The sequence below is a fragment of the Berghia stephanieae genome, chromosome 13 (assembly GCF_034508935.2).
Source record: "Berghia stephanieae isolate SIO BIC M18660-M18661 chromosome 13, UCSD_Bste_1.3, whole genome shotgun sequence".
NCBI classification, from domain to species: domain Eukaryota; kingdom Metazoa; phylum Mollusca; class Gastropoda; order Nudibranchia; family Aeolidiidae; genus Berghia; species Berghia stephanieae.
In genome coordinates, this window is record NC_088372.1 from 4,435,250 (window position 1) to 4,454,837 (window position 19,588).

At 35.5% G+C, this 19,588-nt stretch overlaps 1 protein-coding gene across 1 annotated transcript in view; it reads right to left on the reverse strand.

The window, feature by feature from the left end:
• The window catches only part of LOC144958520 (mutS protein homolog 4-like), a 57,151-nt gene that overhangs the window by 8,337 nt on the left and 29,226 nt on the right, over positions 1–19,588 (reverse strand). Inside the window, exons 12-20 of the mRNA XM_078890546.1 lie at positions 18,969–18,981; positions 14,395–14,448; positions 11,839–12,095; positions 8,766–8,809; positions 7,744–7,868; positions 6,421–6,515; positions 5,378–5,425; positions 3,411–3,578; positions 1,414–1,486 (exon numbers count right to left, since the gene is read on the reverse strand). Of these exons, the coding sequence (XP_078746672.1) occupies positions 1,414–1,486; positions 3,411–3,578; positions 5,378–5,425; positions 6,421–6,515; positions 7,744–7,868; positions 8,766–8,809; positions 11,839–12,095; positions 14,395–14,448; positions 18,969–18,981 (877 nt within the window). The remainder of the gene's footprint in view (positions 1–1,413; positions 1,487–3,410; positions 3,579–5,377; positions 5,426–6,420; positions 6,516–7,743; positions 7,869–8,765; positions 8,810–11,838; positions 12,096–14,394; positions 14,449–18,968; positions 18,982–19,588) is intronic.

The following is a 19,588-nucleotide window of genomic DNA, read 5'->3' on the forward strand; positions in this document are numbered from 1 at the left end:
GGTGATAGGATGTGAGTAAAGAGTCTTTTCCAAGGACTCAACTATGCGCCGAGTGAGGCTCGAACCCAGGACCTTCCGATCTGAAAGCGTGTCATACCACTAGATCACATAGCCGCACAATAATAATAATAATAATAATAATAATAATAATAATAATAATAATAATAATAATAATAATAATAATAATAATAATAATAATAATAATAATAACGAGCAGTCAGGATATTAAATATTTAATATTTCCTTAAATATTATGTTGACAGCAATCTTTACACCTTTTCCCACCCCAAATATGTTCAGCTTATGAGACAACTTGTCTTTTGACACTCACAGGAAAGTGTTGTGACTCTTCTCTCTTTGTTCCTTATTGTGTGTGTGTGTGTGTGTGTGTGTGTGTGTGAGGGGGAGGGGAGGGGAAGAGAATATGCACATCTATAGGATTACATTCAAATTATGTTCAAGAGCTCGTCGTCCCCTCCTGCCTAATTTGCCAGCTCAGCTCGCGGGGGGACCAAAATGCCAAACAGCTTGCTACTTTCACCAATAGATCTTTCTATAAAGCAGGACCTTTCCAATTGGAACTTGATTCCTTTGTCAATAAGGTTTGCATGCATCATCAAGGATTTTAGGAAAAAGTTTTAAAATCATCTCTTCCAGATGTTTTAATATTAGTTTCTATTTGCCAAAACGCTGACATGGGGCAGCGTGGCTCAGCGGTAAGGTCTTTACTTCATACCCAAAAGGTACCGAGTTCGATTACCCACTGCGCTGTGTGGCCTTGAGCAAGTCACCTCGCCCTAGCTCAGTTTGGGTTGCTGTACTGCGGCTGACGCCTGGGTTATTCCAGTCTTCCCTTGGAATAGACCCTAAAGACAAATTTCCCCTATGGGATGTATAAAGGGAATTTTATTTATTTATTTTATTTCTAATTTTTAAATTGTCATGTTTTATTCTAGTTTGTAAAACATCTAGAATCAGTCTGCTTTGTCTTTGCAAGGTGTGAGATGTTTAGTCAAGTATAATGTATAGTGCTTTGAGGTTTTGGCATTTAACGCTATAAAAGAGAATGTTATTATTATTAGTCCATCTGAATGAGTTATTCGCTTTTATATGGAGCTGGAGGAGGAGGAGGAGGAGGAGGAGAAGAAGAAGAAGAAGGAGAAGAAGAAGAAGAAGAAGAAGAAGAAGAAGAAGAAGAAGAAGAAGAAGAAGAAGAAGAAGAAGAAGAAGAAGAAGAAGAAGATATCATTGTTACATATTTTTTGCTTTTGCTGTTTCCTTAGGGAAATACCTTGTGCCATAGTATATTTTCAGTTTGCCCTAATTCCTTTTGTAAAACATATACTGGATGGCTTTAATTCTATTAACGTAGAAGGTGATTCTGTACAAAAGATAAATTTCATTATCTCTCACCTCGGCCAAGCTCATCTATAATGACCAATGAAGCATCTGTAATATTCTGAAGAATGTAACTTGTTTCTTTCATCTGTTTTTTTTTTTAATTATAAATAAAACAATTTTCAAAATAAATAAATAAATGAAAAAAACATAAATTTGTATTAGAAAAAACACAAGCATAAAAATCCTCGATTTAACAATGAGATTTTTGCAATTGTATTTTGGTCAACCATTACCATTCCTTGAATTTTTTTTTTTTTTAATTGGGATTTACACATGTACATAAAACGAAAATGAAAAAAAAAAAAAAAAAGCCAAACAATACAACTGCCTTGCCAAGAACTGCACTCTACTGGAAAGGTGATGACAAAAGACGTAGTAGAGGCAAAACCAAAGAAATCTGGAGAAGGTCCATGGGTTAAAGAGCTCACAATATGCAAGAGATACTTAAGATTTTGTGGGGCACATCCTTCACATGGAGCCGGAGGCAGGCTGTTCCAAATTCTAATCATTTGATGGAAAAACGACTGCTCATAGCATTGAACTCTTAACTCAAGTGATGTGACCTTGCATTCCGGAAGTTACACTGACAGTGCCTAGTCGCTACAGCTGATCAGTTGAAACAATGGCAACTTGCCTAGCAGTATTTCAATATTTAGCACCCATCCCAGAAAATATACTTTTTTGAGCTAATAGCAATAATTTATGGTACAACCTTTACGTTTTCTTAAAGGGAAATAAGATATTTATTGAGAGAGAGCAAACTTAGTAAGAGTTTATGGAACCTGTAACATCTTTCTATTTCGAATAGTTGAGTGGTGGAATGAAAGGGAGCAAGGCTTTACACCTTATTACTACACACATTAGCCTAGTATTAGTCTAACACACGCAACCTACACACAAAGAGCCCACCTACAGATGCACACATATAATAAAGAAATTTTCTACAAACACAAACACGTGGGTAACATTCATTCTTTGTGTCCTTTGTTTGAGATGTAACAGATGACCAGAGCATGCAAAACAGCGTGGTAGGGGCATGGGGGTGGCTGGGGGGGGCTCTTTGTTGGCTTCGTTTATGACTTGAAAGGCCACTAACTTGCCTTCAACAAGTTGAAGGACATAGCTAAACTATTGACCAATCAGAATCAATTAAATTTTTACTTCATTTCTAAATATAGAAAGGTTAACAACTCCATTCATAAACGGGGTTGGTCTTGTCCTCAATAATGGACTTTCGCGCTAGCTGTCAGAGCCAACTCGTCCTCAATACTGGACCGTCGCTCCACTGACTCAGTTATGCTCGTCCTCAATACTGGACCTGCGCGCTACTAGACTTAAGCTCGAATTTAGAATCTGTGATCGTTTCCTGTTTTTTCCACTGGTTGTTGCAGGTTCAAGGTTGAGGGGAACTTCAATCAACGTATGTATTGAACGGTATAGCGTGGTTGCTTAGCTTGCTTTCCAAAGTTGGCCATTGAAGGTTGGTAGCTTGCTTTCAATGCTTTGTCTTCTGTCAAAATTGCTGAAAACGAAACAGGCAGCTTTTCTTGCAGGTGCCCAACTATCATAGTAGAATGTAATGTGTGTATGTGTGTGCTGCTGTCATGTGTCCAAATTAGTGCCACACATGAGAGGCTGTAGTTTGGCATTAAAAAAAAACAATAAAAAAACTTGAGCTTTTATATAGCGCAATATCTACTAAACATGCTCAAAGAGCTTTACAACGGGTCCCTGGCCAACAGCAACACTTAATATGTAGGACGAGACATAATGCCTGTTCGGCGATATTACATTTTTTCCAGACAGAGACAACGCTGTTAACGGTCATGTACTCATTTTACACCTGAGTACGGTGAGAGAATGTGAGTAAAGAGCATTTTCCAAGGACTCAACTATGCGCCAAGCTAGGCTGGAACCCCGGACCTTCCGATCCGAAAGTGAGTATCATACCACTTGACCACACAGCTGCACGAATGAAATGAGTAAATTTTTAAAAATTAAGCACAGACCTCTAAAGAAAAGGTTGAGGAGTTGGACTCTATGTCGTCATCCGATCCAATTCGGGTGAATATCTGGTCGACTATTCTAAACGAGGCGTACATCGCTGGGACAAAACATCCAATTTGGGCCATGACTTGGAGAAGGGCCACCTGTCTCAAGTACGTGGATTTGCCTCCCTGGGAAATCAGCAGATTTACAACAACAATTATCATTATCTGATCTCATTTTGTCATTCAAGTAGATGATTAACCCTCTCAGCCAAGGACTCCGACCAAAGTCAGGACAAAACCAAGCTTATTCCAAGACAAAGACAGAAAGCAATGGGAAAACAGATAAGAGGGGATAGAAGACACAGAAAGTACCAGTCGAATGTATAGTTATAGTTTTGGGAGATGATATTTTTTTCCTTGTAAATCATCTCTCTGTTACGTACTGTTACTCTTTTCATTTTTACATATGATTTGTAAACATTTGAGTGTGTTCCTCTTAGTGGGATCTGTGCTTGTGTCTGGATGAGACTTTTAGGTGATCTCAAACTAAGTACTTTGATAGTGTGCTCTTGGAATGGACATCTGTTTCCTATTTGAACCAATTCCCCTTTGTCTTACCTTTCCTTATGTGCTTTAATTGTAATTCTGGAACTTATTACTATCACGTTTTCTTCCTTTTTACTGGCGCTGATATGACCTTAAGTGTTGCGAGTGCCGTAAAACCCTTAAAAACATAAAACATAAACATAACCCTCTCCTTAGCACCCATAGGAAAATCATCACATTCGTTACGATGCAACCAAAAATTTTCTTTTTCTGATTTCATTTTGTTATAGTTATAGCTATAAAAACTGGACACTGTGTTGCAGAGCTCATTTTTCTGAACAAACTATAGAATAAACTCGTTGTTAATCTGTTTGAAAATCTATTTTTGCGTTGGGTGAGTATGAAGTTTAGGGGTAAAATTCTGAAAATAGCTGGTAAGGAGAGAGTTAACCAACTCATAAGTTTTATGTTGGGATGAGCCTCATGCTTCAAATTCTATCTTAAGCTAAATATACAAGAATTTACTGTATTGAGGAGAGATGGTTTTATATCTTCTTGATCTTAAACAAAATTTTGTTCATCTAGTTCAACAACTACAAAAGACGTCTAACTTCTACGCCATGGCACAAGACAGAAGGGCCAGAGCTCAGGTGGTCGCTGGTTTGGATAAGTAAGGAAGTAAGTTCATCTAGTTCATTCTGACAACACAGGACTGACACATTGGGTCAAATTTCTCACTATTTGACAATAAAATTCCATTCAATGGGTGCAAAAGTTGATTTTTTTTTTCCAATATAATATTAATATAAAGCTCTTAGACATGTGTACAATGCATAGTTTATTATGTTCTCTTTCTCTCACCAAATATTTTTTTCAATTTCTTTACAAGTGGTACAATCTGTATTGGACACAACGTTCAATTTCTGATTTTGTCATTGATGGCACGCTATGACTACAGTGAGCAGGACAAAACGTGAATAAATGAGGATAAATCATACTCTAGTATTTCATAAATAAGTAATATGTGAATCTTCTTATGAGATCAAAAAACGTCTTACAACACAATATAATACATGATTTTAAAAATACATTTTGAAATATATAGATGGCGTCCCAACACTAACCTCATAAGCTAAAAGTGCAATTTAATATCTTGTTTCATATCAAATACAAATGTGAGATACTACGCACATGTTTACTTTGGATAAAGAGCTATGCCGTGTGAGTTTAACAATAATGAGAAATTGCATTTTGTTTTTGATAAGATTGGCTATAAAGGAAGTATTGTGAATCTTTTATCATTTGGCCACCATCAATCCAGTCAATGAAAGGGGAAAAAAATGAAATGCCCTAATCGCATGTTCTAAGAATTTTTTATTTTTGAAAATGGTCTATAATCAAACCTGTTAGATATTGGATAAGCATTTGAGCTCTCTTACCATGTTAGGTCCAGTGATTATTATAAAGTTGCTGTGCTCTGACGCATACTGTAGAAGAAAAGATAAACCAACGATTTAAAAATAAATGTTAAAGCCAAATGTAAAATCAATCTAAAAACATGTAAATTTTACCTAAGGCCAATAACAATAATTATTATTATACCCCTTTTATTTTAGGAAAAATCTACTTTATCTTATCTTTAAAAATCAAACCTAGGACTTTCAAGAAATTTATTTCTCTCACATGCACCCGGACTCAACAATTGATTTTGATGTGTAAAGATATCTTGACCATAATATTTCTTAATCTTTATTTAAATTCAAAAACCAATCATTGAAGAAAAGAATAAATTTTGATGAGAATTGATAGAGGTGAGGTGATTGGAGGATCATAAAATTAAAATTCTTGAACTTCTGTATTTAAAATTGTCAACAGGTTACCAATGGGTGCTCCAAAGGTTAAACAAAAGCAATGAGTACTCATTCAAACTTTTCAAATGCAGGATTTTGAAATCTCATATTACTGAGTTATCCTCCTCCTCCTCTTTTTTCTTCTTCTTCTTCTTGTTCACCATTAGTGTCATCATTATTATAATCATTATCATTATTATTATAATTAATTTTTTTTCAAATTACACCCTTTGCGAGTCATTGTTAGATGCCCTTGCTTAGGTGTTCCATGAGGGAATATAGATAATCCATCAAACAAACATCTTATGTCAACAGGAATCACCTATTTTGTCCTAAGTGATGCATAGCACTGCACTGCTGCTAAGACCCTAAAGAAAAATTTCCCCTTGGGAATGAATAAAATAAAAAATACATACAAATTAAGTCTTGCTGTGGCTAGGGACCCCTTGTAAAGCACTTTAGCACGTTTAGTTGATATTGCGCTGTATAAACGCTCAAGTTTTTTGGGGGGGGCTTTTTTGTTGATTCTGACATAAAACAAAACTGACCCATAGGGTCATATTTAGAACAGTGAAATAAAAAAAAAAATAATAAAAAAAGGAGAAAATGGTATGAAATATATCAACACTTACAATATCATTGGGCACAAAGTTTTCACTTCCTGTTGTTTGTAGTATTGGATGGTAGCCTTGTTTCACTGCCAGGGTATCTGTGAACTCGGGATTAACTGAAAGCATTAAAAAAAAAAGGGGGGGTTGGATGGGATTCTGTAGAACATGGGTATAGAACAAGCCCGGGAAGATAAAATACTTCTTTATATCAGCAATTTTTTATTCAATTGACATAATAAGGTGAAATGTTACAGACAGTGATGCACAAAAATTAATATCACATCTTTGGAAAGAAAATAAAAACCAAACAAAGAAAGTTTTGGGCTAAAACCCTTCTTCAGTGAATAACAAAAACAGTAATGACAGAATAACAGAAAATGGTAGACAGGTTTTTGTTATTCATCTTAACAATGCCACTACCACATTATCTCATTCGACTGTAGTGTTTCATTAATCCTGTTTTGTTGATAAAGGGGAAACCCGAAACGTCCATTTTATCTGTTTTAGTATGTTAAATTGAAGCTTACATTCAAGTTCACATTGTTATTCATTTCTTCGAGCTTCAAGCAGCAACATCATTTACACTATGTGTATGTGGATAAGTTTGCATATATTTGTGTCTGAGTGTGCTAGTGTATGTGTAAGCATTCTAATTAATACGATAGTTTATATCGTCTTTGTGTGTTTGTTTAACACCACAGAGCACTAGTCATTGGATGTTATAGAAATATATTATTGTTATTATTAAAAGCCTGCCAAATTTTCAAAATCAAAAAGAGGAAAAATCGCTCAAGGTCAAAGAGAGACATGAAAATAAGAGACAACCTTTTGATGCATAAAATTCAGCATAATACAAAACCAGTATAAATTTTTTTTTTTTTAAACAAAAAAACCAGAAATTTCACATTTTTTATCACATTATCTTTCAATTCATTTTTCAGCATGAGAGTATCATAGCACTAAACAAAACAGGGGAACCGTGGCTCAGTGGTACAGTCTTTGCTTCGTACCAGAAAGGTAGGTACTGAGTTCAAACACTCACCGCTGACTGCACTGTGTGGCCTTGAGGAAGTTACCTCGGCCTAGTTAAATTTACGGCGCTACACTGCGGCTCACGCCTGGGTTATTCCAGTCTTCCCTTGGAATAGACCCTAGAGAAACAAAATTTCCACTATGGGATGAGTATAGGGAATTTTATTTATTTATTTTAAAAAAAAATAAATAAAACTGCACTGTATATGAATAGTTAGCTCTACCCGTTCTCTATAATTAATTACTGATATCTAATAGAAAATAGGTTCTGTATCATCTATGGCATTACATAAATATGAAATAAACACTGACCGTATGAATAAGTTGCAGCAGAATGAGAAAATGCCAGGAGCATATCCACCATTGAGACCATATCTGATAATTCGTACAGACATCCCATGTGGTTTCGGATATTGGTGAGAAGATCTGTTACCACACTGGAGAATGTAATAAAACATTGTAATGTAACAATTTATACAGCACGTAAACTACACAAAGTGCTCTGTAAAACGTAATAAACAAAATTGATTATAACAGCTTCAAAAAAGAACAAAATAGCAAACATGGAACGTTTCGGGTTTAAAACCCTTCTTCAGCCACAAACAAAAAACAATAAAGATATAAATACATTACTAAATTCCAGATAGACGACTGAGATATTTTAAAAGTCCTCTCTGTAGAAAAATCTTGAGACTATCCACAAAACAAACAATTGCTATTTTGTCCATTTAACACTATAGAAACTGGGACAAACTCCAGCTTCAAGGGTCTCATACCAATGAAGGACTACTTTCTTTCCCTTCTTTTTACAACGATGAGTAATAAGCATACAAGTATAAGCATTGAGATTATTCTCATCAGCAGCAGAATTTTTATTGTCTTATCTTATCTTACTAAAGGCTAAATAGGAATTATCCTTTAAATGCCTTAAACAATAGTTTATAATTACAGAATCCCAAATAGCTTGTATTGTATCATTCACAGAGTTTTACACAACTTTGAATTTCAGGAAAAAATTTATCAATACGGCAATGTAAAATCGAAAAATACTATCATAGAATACTGGTAATTGAAAATTGGTCATGATCGAATCAATCATAAATGTACAAAGTTCATAGTACAATGAAATATTAATGACAAAAATAATCATGAAAGCAACAACGATAATAATCAAACATAAGTATCTGATAAATTATGATTGTTTCAGATGTCATGCATTTTACCTGTCAACATTTACAAACCAGTCTACAAAATCATGAAATTAATGAAAACAATTATATTTATCATGAGCAAAATTATATTTATCATGAGTAAAAATGTAATTCTTTTCTTACATGTTTGCCATCATAAATATCTCATCCATTGCATGCTTGATTCGCTCTATGATGTGTAGAATAAAAGGATTGTCATGAGGCAATGTGAATAAAATACACATCTTTTAACTAATCAATTACTACTATTATTATTATTATTATTATTATTATTATTATTATTATTATTATTATTATTATTATTATTATTATTATTATTATTATTATTATTATTATTATTATCATTATTATTATTATTATTATCATTATTATTATTATTTGTATTATTGTCATTATTATCATTGTTTTATTTGCTTCATTATTGATTTTAGTTACTTGATTTGTTGATTGAAAATATTATATTCTTGTATGAGTTATATTGGCAATTGCCTAAATAATAAATCTTTTGAAACTTTGAAAAACGTTTAAAACTTTTAATTAATCAATAGAAACAATGTACAGAGAATGTATTAACTTTGAAAATATTCTTGTCAAAATAAATACCGGACAGCACAGTTCATGCCACCTTCAAGGGTGACAGTGATCGTGGAAAATTTCAGTCCCAATGTTGTATCCTTGAGTAAGGCACTTAACACATATTCCCCCACTCGATTCAGGTAAGAAGGAAGAATGATCACCTTTCTAGAGATAGTGATGGATATTGTAAGAGTGTTAGTACAAAAAAAGATGCCTAACAGGCAATTTGTACTGCATGAAAAAGAAATACAGTTCCATCCTCTAAGGGAATGAATGAAACACTGTGAAGCACAATGGTCGTGGTAAATCAGTGGAAATGCACTACATAAATGTTCATATTTTTATTATTTTAACACATCACCTTCCAAAAGGAGATAGGTGACTCAGTTTATTTGACTGTTACACCTAGATTTGAATCAATTATTTTTTTTGTTTGTTTGTTTGTTTGTTTAAACTTCAGATCATCTAGTTTTCCCCAGTTACAAATGTGCCATTTAATTCAAATTTATGAGTAAGCAATCCTTTATTTATATTACTTGCTACAAAATAAAGTATAAAGCAATACAGCCATATTGCCTCAAAAAATTCTTTTTTAAAGCAAAGAAATCAAGTACCTACTGAGCATGTCAAGCATATGAAATAATTGAGTGACTTACCATTCAGTTGAATCTGTTAAGAGTGCATCAATAAATGGTTAGTTAAAACAGTTATGCTTCCATAAAGTTATCCCATTTGGGATAAGACAAAAAGACATGCATCATGTCCAGGCTAGATAGAACCTTCTCTCATATATATAATATATATATATATATATATATATATATATATATTATATATATATATATATATATATATATATATATATATATATATATATATATATATATATATATATATATATATATATATATATATATATATATATATATATATCTTTCTCTCTCTCTCACACACACACATACACACACTCATATGCAAACAACCATACCCAATAAACATAACTTTTCGATAATTCATCTAGCTTAAAAATAGATCTGTATTCAAGAGTTTCTTAAAATATAACATTCATTATAAGAAAAAGTCTTAAATGTTGACCAACTAAATTCGCGGTGTTTGTATGTGTTGAACCCATGACCTCAAGAAGTCGGGGAGAGAGTGGCTCTCGACAGACTAGAATTTGAAGCGACCTTTTTTGGGGTCGTGGATAGCTCATACGGTAGAGTCACTATCTCCCTGGCCAAGCGGAGTTGTCGTACCAGTAAGGTTGCAGGTTCAAGACCCCATTGCTGCCGCAAAGTTTTTATTCTCTGTTGTCTTCTGGCACTTTCCTACTCACTTCAGTCCTTGTTAAGAAAAAGTCTTCTAGTTTAGAGAATTCCACAAATGAGGAGCTAAGCTAGTAAAACTTTCAAAGCAGAAGTTTAACGTAATGTTTAACGTAATGTCTAACGTAATGTTTTATGCAGTTGAGCTTCTGATGATCTTAAAATTCTTGATGGTTCATAAACTTCTATCAATGAACTCATTAAGGTAGTCAGCAGGTAACAACTCAGTCAGGCATTTGAAAGTTAGCATTAAGATCTTAAAATTCATTCTTTCCTCAAACAAGTAACCAGTGAAGTTCCATTAAAACTGGAGGTAAGTACTTGTTGGTTTTTGTTTTAGTGTTCAGACAAGCTGCTTTATTCTGCAAAATTCTGCAATCGTGACTGATAAAATTAATTTAATCTAAGGTTAATGTTCATGTTTGTAAGTTCAACCTTTCAGCACCTAAATCATTCAACAAAATACATTTTAGACAATGGGGTACATTAATGTTATCTGAAATGGAGGGGAAAAGTCAGTATTCTAAATTAGCTTTATGGGCTGTGCGGCTTTGTGCCCTTGTGGAAAGACACTCACATTTTAACCTGTAGATCCCTGACTTGAGTCCCACTCATGAGCAGTGCAAGGTTGAGTCCTTTGAAAAAGATCTTAACTCACATTCCCTCACCGTACTCAGGTGTAAAATGAATTGTAATATCATCTTACAGGCATCATGTTTCTTACTACATGTTAAGCGTTGCTGTTGGATAAGAAGGACCCCAAGATTAATTTAGTCTTACTATGTGGTCTTGTCGTATGACACTTGCTTTCAGATAGGAAGGTCCTGGGTTCGAGCCTCGTTTGATGCATAGTTGAGTCATTGGAAAAGGCTCTTTACTCATTCTCTCACTGTACTCAAGTGTAAAATGAGTAAGCGGCCTTTAAAAGCGGTGTTTCTGTCCGACAAAAATTTGTAATATCACCTAACAAGCGTTATGCCACGTCCTATAATATGTTAAGTGTGCTATATAACTGCTCAAGTTTTTATCTTTTCTATTTTTACTCACTCAACCCTAACACCGACTATATCCGTAGTTTACCCGGGTCACTTTTACCCCATCCCTATTAATTACACTTTTTCTGAGATAAATTACAGGCGTAGTATCAAAGCAACTGTTTTTCATTTTTAAACGTTGATGATAATAAAACTATAATAAAATAATAAAACTATCTATGCACATGGTCATTTCTAATACATTTCTTCCAATTTTGAAATGTAGCCAAAAATCTCTAGGATTGAGTGAGTTAAAGCAGCTTTATTATATCTTACCAATTCCATTGTTGTGAAACTCAAGGTGTTCTTAAACTTTGAAACTTTGATAAATTTGGAAGGCAGACCGTGCCTGCCGTCCATTCCACCACCATTGCTATGGCTATTACTGCTGTTGCTGTTGCTGCCACCACTGTTCCCTGGCAATGCATTGCACGACAACTGGATATGATGACCTCTCAAACTACTGTAAGCTGAACGCAAGGGGAGATCATGTTCCCTTCCCATAAGCTCTATGCAGGCTGTCGGAAACAAAAAAAAGTACAATAGATTTTTTTTTTTTTACTATGACAGATCGTGAATGTCTTAAAATCTAAGGAGATAAATGAATAGAATTATTGCAATTATACAGACGAACAAGACTTCCCTATGCAGGCTGTAGAAAAAAAAGAAAAAAAAAGGACAATAGATTTTTTTTGACTATGATTGATCATGAATGCCTTAAAATCAAAGGAGATAAATGAATAGAATTATTGCAATTATACAGACGAACAAGACTTCCCTATGCAGGCTGTAGAAAGAAAAAAAAGTACAATAGATTTTTTTGACTATGAATGATCATGAATGCATTAAAATCAAAGGAGATAAATGAATAGAATTATTGTTTGTTTTTAAGGGTTTTATGGCGCTTGCAACCCATTTAGGTTATATCAGCGCCAATAAAAAGGAAGAAAATGGGATAGTTAAAAGTTCTAGAATTACAATTAAAGCACCCAAGAGAAAGTAAGATAAAGGGGAACTGGGAACAAATAGGGATCAGATGTAGATTCAAGAGCATACCACCAATGTACTTAGTTTGAGATCACCTATAAGTCTCATCCGGACACAAACACAAAATCCAACAAAGAGTAATACACTCAAATGCTTACATTATACATTCAAAATAACAAATATAATAATACATAACAGAGAGATGATTTACAAGGAAAAAAATATCATATCCCAAAACAATCTTCTTCTTCTTCTTCGTTCCCGTCACGTCACATGGTCAGTCCGGTCTGGTGAATGAAGCCCACAGTGGTCCTGAGGTCGTCCTCACTGCCGTACAGCTTCTCTGAGTATGGGGTTGGGTCAGGCCAGAAGTTCCTTCTCAACTGGTTGTACCTTGGACATTCCATTAGGACATGATGTCCATTTTCATTTTCAAGTCCGCAGTCACATTGTCCAGAGGCACCTGCTCTGGACATCCTCCACATATGTTCCTTTAACTGGTTGTGTCCAGTTCTCAGTCTGAAGATGATGACCTGTTCCTTTCTGTTGAGCACCTTGATTGGGTCATTCATGTTGTATTCTGGGTGCTTCTCTCTCCATCTCTGAGACTGGATAAATTTGGCCATTTTGTTAATTTCTCCTGTTGAGTACATTGGGGAGGGTTGCTGCATGCGACTGCCTGCCTTTGCCAGTTGGTCAGCGATCTGATTTCCAAGTATCCCACAGTGTCCTGGAATCCACTGCAGTACAATGTTGGTAAACTTGCTTAGCTTCATGAGGTCTTCCACCAAGGCGTCTATATCATCCGCAAAGGACATCATTATATCCTCCAGAATTTTCTTAGCATCTGTTAAAATCACTATGTGTCTTGGCTTTTCATTTTCTGAGAGGATTTGCTTAACAGCTTCATGGATTGCATCTGCCTGACTTGTAGATTGAAGTGCGAGTACCAGTCGGTTTGCTGATCTCCTTTTGTTGACCATTTGTGTACTCGATGTGCACTCCCAGGCCCCCGCACATGTGTTCTTTATCGCATGAACCATCTGTATAGATTCTTGTCCATTTTTTTTCAGGGTAGTATTGATCTATGCACTTCTGTACAGACTTCTTGATTTCTTCGCCGTGTTTCCCAAAACAATAACTATGCATTTGACTGCCCCCCCAGCTAGGACTCCGGCCAGGGCCAGGACAAAACCAAGTAATCTCATTCCAAGACAAAGACAGAAAGCATATTAGAAAACAGACAGATATAAGGGGATAAAAGACACAGTATGTACCCCCCTGCCCACTATGGGAGGTCAGGAACCCCACCCAGAAAAAAAAAAGTAAAATAGATTATTTTGACTATGACTGAGCATGAATGTCCTAAAGTCTAAGGATATAAATGAATAGAATTATTGCAATTATACAGACGAACAAGACTTTTGTAATTTGGTGTCACGTTAAATCCAATCCAGATAAAACAACACGTGTTTACAAAATGAACTTAATATATTAATTTTTTAAATTCATTTAATTATTATCATTATCATTATTATTAATATAGTAATAGTATCATCATCATGACTATTATCATCATTACCATTATTATCATATCATCATCATCATCATCGTCATCATCACCATCATCAATGTTGTAGTTGTTCTTGTTAATGTGTTGCCAATTTACAATAATTATAATCATCATAATTAATATGATTATTATTATAATCATCATCATCAGCTTCAATAAGTATAATCAATATTATTATCATCTTTATCCTCTGAAATATTGAACTATTACTATTACTGTAATCCAAAGTATAAATCAAAACTAGAGCTGAAACTCACAGTACAAATCTTGAACTAATTCTCTATGGGTCCTACGAGCAACGTCCAAAAGACCTGTTTTCAAAACAAAGGAACTAAATGAATAAAAACAAACAGAAACAGAAATCATGCAATAACTTAATAGTCAAAATATATTTTACATTAACACAGGGAAGAAAGAAGATAAAGATCATGGGGGGAAAATGAAGATAGAGAGAAAGAGAGAGATAGAGAGAGAGAGAGAGAGAGAGAGAGAGAGAGAGAGAGAGAGAGAGAGAGAGAAAGAGAGAGAGAGAGAGAGAGAGAGAAAGAAAGAGAGAGAGAGAGAGAGAGAGAAAGAGAGAGAGAGAGAGAGAGAGAGAGAGAGAGAGAGAGAGAGAGAGAAAGAAAGAAAGAGAGAGAGAGAGCGAGAGAGAGAGAGAGAGAAAGTGAGAGAGAAAGAGAGAGAGAGAGAGAGAGGGGGGAGAAAGAGAGAGAGAGAGAGAGAGAGAGAGAGAGAGAGAGAGAGAGAGAGAGAGAGAGAGAGAGAGAGAGAGAGAGAGAGAGAGATTAAGAGAAATATGTCCTTTTCTTTAGCTGCTTTCAGAACCTGGACTTACTTATGGATTGCAAATAAAATTGAAATACGCCTGATAATGATTGATCGAATATGACATACAAATTTGTCACACAGGTCTAACACGAGTGACGACCTCCTTCTGTTAATAGTTCTTGCTGTGGCTTGAAAAACGGATTGATTTACAATTATCATTCAGGCCCTAAAGTTTGGAATTCTCTGCCCAAAACTGTAAGAGATGCACCAAACATCACTATTCTAAAAATCTATATTGAAACATCCTTTATTTTATGAGATATCCTGCATAGATTCTTTTATTGTATTGTGCTACTTGGTTCTATTTATATAACGTGTCAAGTGACAGTATGTGTGTTGTTAGATTCGTGTTACAAATGTATGATTTAGTGTAATAAATAAATAAAATAAAATAAAAATAAAATTCCCTTTATTCATCCCTTAGGGGAAATTTGTCTCTAGGGTCTATTCCAAGGGAAGACTGGAATAACCCAGGCGTCTGCCGCAGTGCAGCGCCGCAAATTAAGCTAGGGCGAGGTGACTTGCTCAAGGCCACACAGCGCAGCGGCGGATGATCGAACTCGGTACCTTTTGGGTACGAAGCAAAGACCGTACCACTGAGCGACGCTGCCCCTAATAATGCCAATGTAAAGCGCATAGAGCACGACATCATCACGGTTATTTGCTGTGGAATGTGATTTATCATTACGGGTCCACTCCGGATAAAAAATATTGTGTTACCTAGTACGGTCCCCTAATATGAGTAAAATTAAAACCATTCACAGTGTTGTGACATTGTATGAATACTGAATCCTCTTTTAATGTCCACTTTGACTCATAAAGATTTTGACATGAACAATAACATTAAGTTGAAAATTCAGCAGTGATCTAGAAGCTCTGTAAATAAATCTAAAGTGGACGCAGATGTAACTTCCTGCGGTAAATTATTCCAATTGGTGATGGTTCTTGGGTAAATAAATGAGAATTTTCTGAGGTCTTTGGTGGATGTCAGGGGAATAAAACTGTCCATGTGGGAAGTCGGTGTTTGGAGGTCAGGATTTGAAACAGCCACCAGGTTGTTCTTTATCTTATACATCATGGTCTGGCATTCTGCTTTCCTCCTAGTTTGGAGTGACTCACATTCAAGCTGACCAATCATATATATATATATATATATATATATATATATATATATATATATATATATATATATATATATATATATATATATATATATATATATATATATATAATGTAAATTTTCACTCACATTTTTTGCCGAGACGACTCGTTTCTGTGTGTTTCTCACACTTCTTCAGTCGGCATAATCCATTTTGTCATGTCTGTAGAAAACTCCAAACTAAAGTTGTTTCGCTGTGTAGTAGTGATTAGTTTTGATGTGTATTGTGATGTGCTCTCATGTTTATATTATGAGTGTGTGTGTGTGTGTGTGTTTGTATGTGTGTGTGTTTGTGCGTGTAGGTGTGTTGTGTGTTGTGTGTACATGTGTGTGTGTGATATTGTAGTGGAATGTGGTTGCGGCAGGGGGGGGGGGGAAGAGGGGGAGGAGGGGTATAATGGGATCGGGAGGGGAGGGGGGAAGGGGGGGAGGAAAGGGGGGGGGGGGGGGGTATTTGGCCTTTTGCGTTTTGAGCTTGAATTTGTTAGAGTGTCTGCACATTGTCATCAGTTCAGATCTTTTGTTTAAGGTGCTATTGTTTCTGTGGTTGTGTAGTAAAATCTCCAGTTTCTCTGTCAGGCATAAATTGCATTTTCTGGCACCGCATCTGTAGGGGCTGCTTTGCTCGACGACCTCCCAGGTTATTGTTGGTGTTTTTTGTGTGTTTATTTGTTCCCAATAGTGCATTGCTAATTTGGTGCTTTTTGCTTTGCTTTCATGTGTTATGGAGGCTTTGTGGTTGTTGTATTGTGTTTTGAATGGGGGTTCTGTGCTGCAAATGTATTGTGCTGCGGTGTTATCAGTGGTTATGGTGGCTTTGTAGACTATGGCGCTTTTTTGGTAGTTTCCTTTAAGAGGGCAATTGTCTTTCTTTCTGCAGTTACAGTTGTCTTTATTTGTATTGGTGTTGTTGGGTTCGGATATGATTTGTCTGTTGTGGTTGGTAATGATCTGTTTCATGTTTTGTGCACAGCTGTAGGTTATCTTGACGTTGTTTCTGTTGATTATTTTGTGCAGACGGTGGTTCTTCGGGAAGTGCTTATCGATGAGTGCAAGGAACTGCTTGCCGATATTTGAAGTGATTGCGTTGTTGAACGGCGGGTTGAACCATATTATATTCCTTTTTCTGTTTTGTTTTGGTGTTGTGGCGTGTGTTAAATTTTTGTATTTCAGTGTTGAGTTGTGTCCGCTCTGTTTGAGTGCCATTTCGTAGTCTTGTTTTGTTTCGTTGAATGTTTTCATTTGAAGAGAGGTTGTTTAGCCGTTATTCTATCATGGTGAGTATTTGTTTTATTATCGTAGGTGGGTGGTTGGAGTGTTTGTGGCCGTACAATGGGGCACTGTTGGGTTTCTTGTATGGTCTATACGTGTTAGTTTTGAGGCAGAGGGTTGTGTCCAGGAAATCGACTTGGTGTAGGTTACTTTCTAGTGTGATTTTGAGGTCGAGATCCTTGAATAATTTTATGAGTTTTTTCTTCATTCTTTCAATGTTGGATTTTGATGTTGTGGTGTGTGTTCCTAGTCCGTCGTCCCTGTAGAGGCCGAAGTTTATGTTAGGCAGTTGGTCCTTGATCTGGTGTGTGATGTAGAGGCCCACTAGTTCGCACACTTCTGCTCCGTCGTATGCACCCATGGTGACGTCAAATTGGCCTTTTTTCTTGGTCCAGATTTCTCCATTGTGGAAGAGGAGCGACCGTCTTGCGTGTTTGATTATGTTTATGGTGTTTTGGTCGATGTCGGTGTGCTCTGTTGCGAATGTTATGGCTCTGGTGAATGTTTTTTCTGTTATATATATATATATGGATAAATACAAAAAATATGCACCTCTCAAAAAGTATCGTATAAGCCCCATTTTAAGATGATTAAATTTTAAAAATATTCTTAACAGTCGCCACCTTTGACCAACTGTGCACAACATCTTTAAAATCAAAATTTAAAAATTTCTTATCAAATGAAATAACTCAACAGTCAAACTACAAAGCAGAAAAGAGCTAAACAAAGACAAATTCAAATCAAAAATTAATTTGGTTAAAACGACCATGTATGGTTATTTTCAAACTTGAATTCTACTGTCAATGCCATTCATGGCAAAGATCAGGATTATTTTTTCCATTTAAATATTTTTTTTCTTCTTATCATCATTATTTTTTTTTCTTTGGATAGTTATAAATTGAACTTTGATATAGCGCAATATCCACTAAACATGCTCAAAGCACTTTACAAGGGGTCCCTTACCAACAGCAACACTTAACAAGTAGGATGGGACATGACACCTGTTAGGCGATAGTCCAATTTTTTCGGACAGAGACAACGCTGTTAACAGCCAGGTACTCATTTTACACCTGAGTACGGTGAGAGAATGTGAGTAAAGAGCCTTTTCAAAGGACTCAACTATGTGCCAAGTGCGGCTCAAACCCAGGGCCTTCCAATCCGAAAGCAAGTGTCATACCACAAGACCAAGTAGCCAAACAGGTAGGAACACAGCTAAAATAAAAGCGAGGCAACAACAACAAAAGAAAGAGAGCTAAAGTGGCATGTCAAGCATCATCCCCACAATCTCAAGGGATTATTATTTTGAACTGGTCACATAGTAAGCCATATTGGAAACCAGCAACATACACTTTATGATTTTGTTAACGAAAGGAAATCCATAAAACTTTTTTTTAAGTAAACACGGCTTAAACCATCTGAAAAATTTTAGTGCAATTTAGAATGCTTTTATCATCCCTTGGAACAGTTTTTTTTTTCAAAATTACGTTAATAATATGTAATTGAAAAAATAAAACAGCGTTAAAAAACATAACTCTTAACCATAATTGGTAAATTATAGATAAAGCATCTCACCTTTTACACCCTCCTAGAAGAAATATATTCTCAGATTGTTAATATACAGCGAGGTGTTTGACAAAAAAGCGCAGGATTATAATTTGATGTCGATTTTCAATTGAATTAACGAAGTGGAACAAATAAAGCATAAAATGATAGAAACTATCTAAAGTTTGGTTCTGTTTGCATCCCAGTCATTTTCAGGAAACGATCCTATTTTTTTAAATTTATAGTACAAAATAGGAAAATATTTAATCACCTGTTTTACTCATCAGTCCTGATGGTGACAAAAAGTGAAAAAGTAGGAAAATGTTGAACGATTGCCTTTAAGCCCCATTTTTACTGCACTAAACCCCACTTTTAGAGCAATTGAGATGATAATCTATCATTTATACTCTAGCTAACTTCTGGAGAGTGGGAAACTGCATCTGTGTGTTCCACCATACATCAACTCTCTCATTGCTAGCACATTGTTTCGAGAAAATGTAGGAAATTCCTCCTCTGGACTCCAAAATCGCGGATTTCCACGGATCCGAGGAAAACCATCAGCACTGACTCATTGACAAGCATTGCAATAAAATCTTGAGCTCTTAAAAATGGGGAATGATTTTTTTTTTACCCTAAATTGACACAGATCC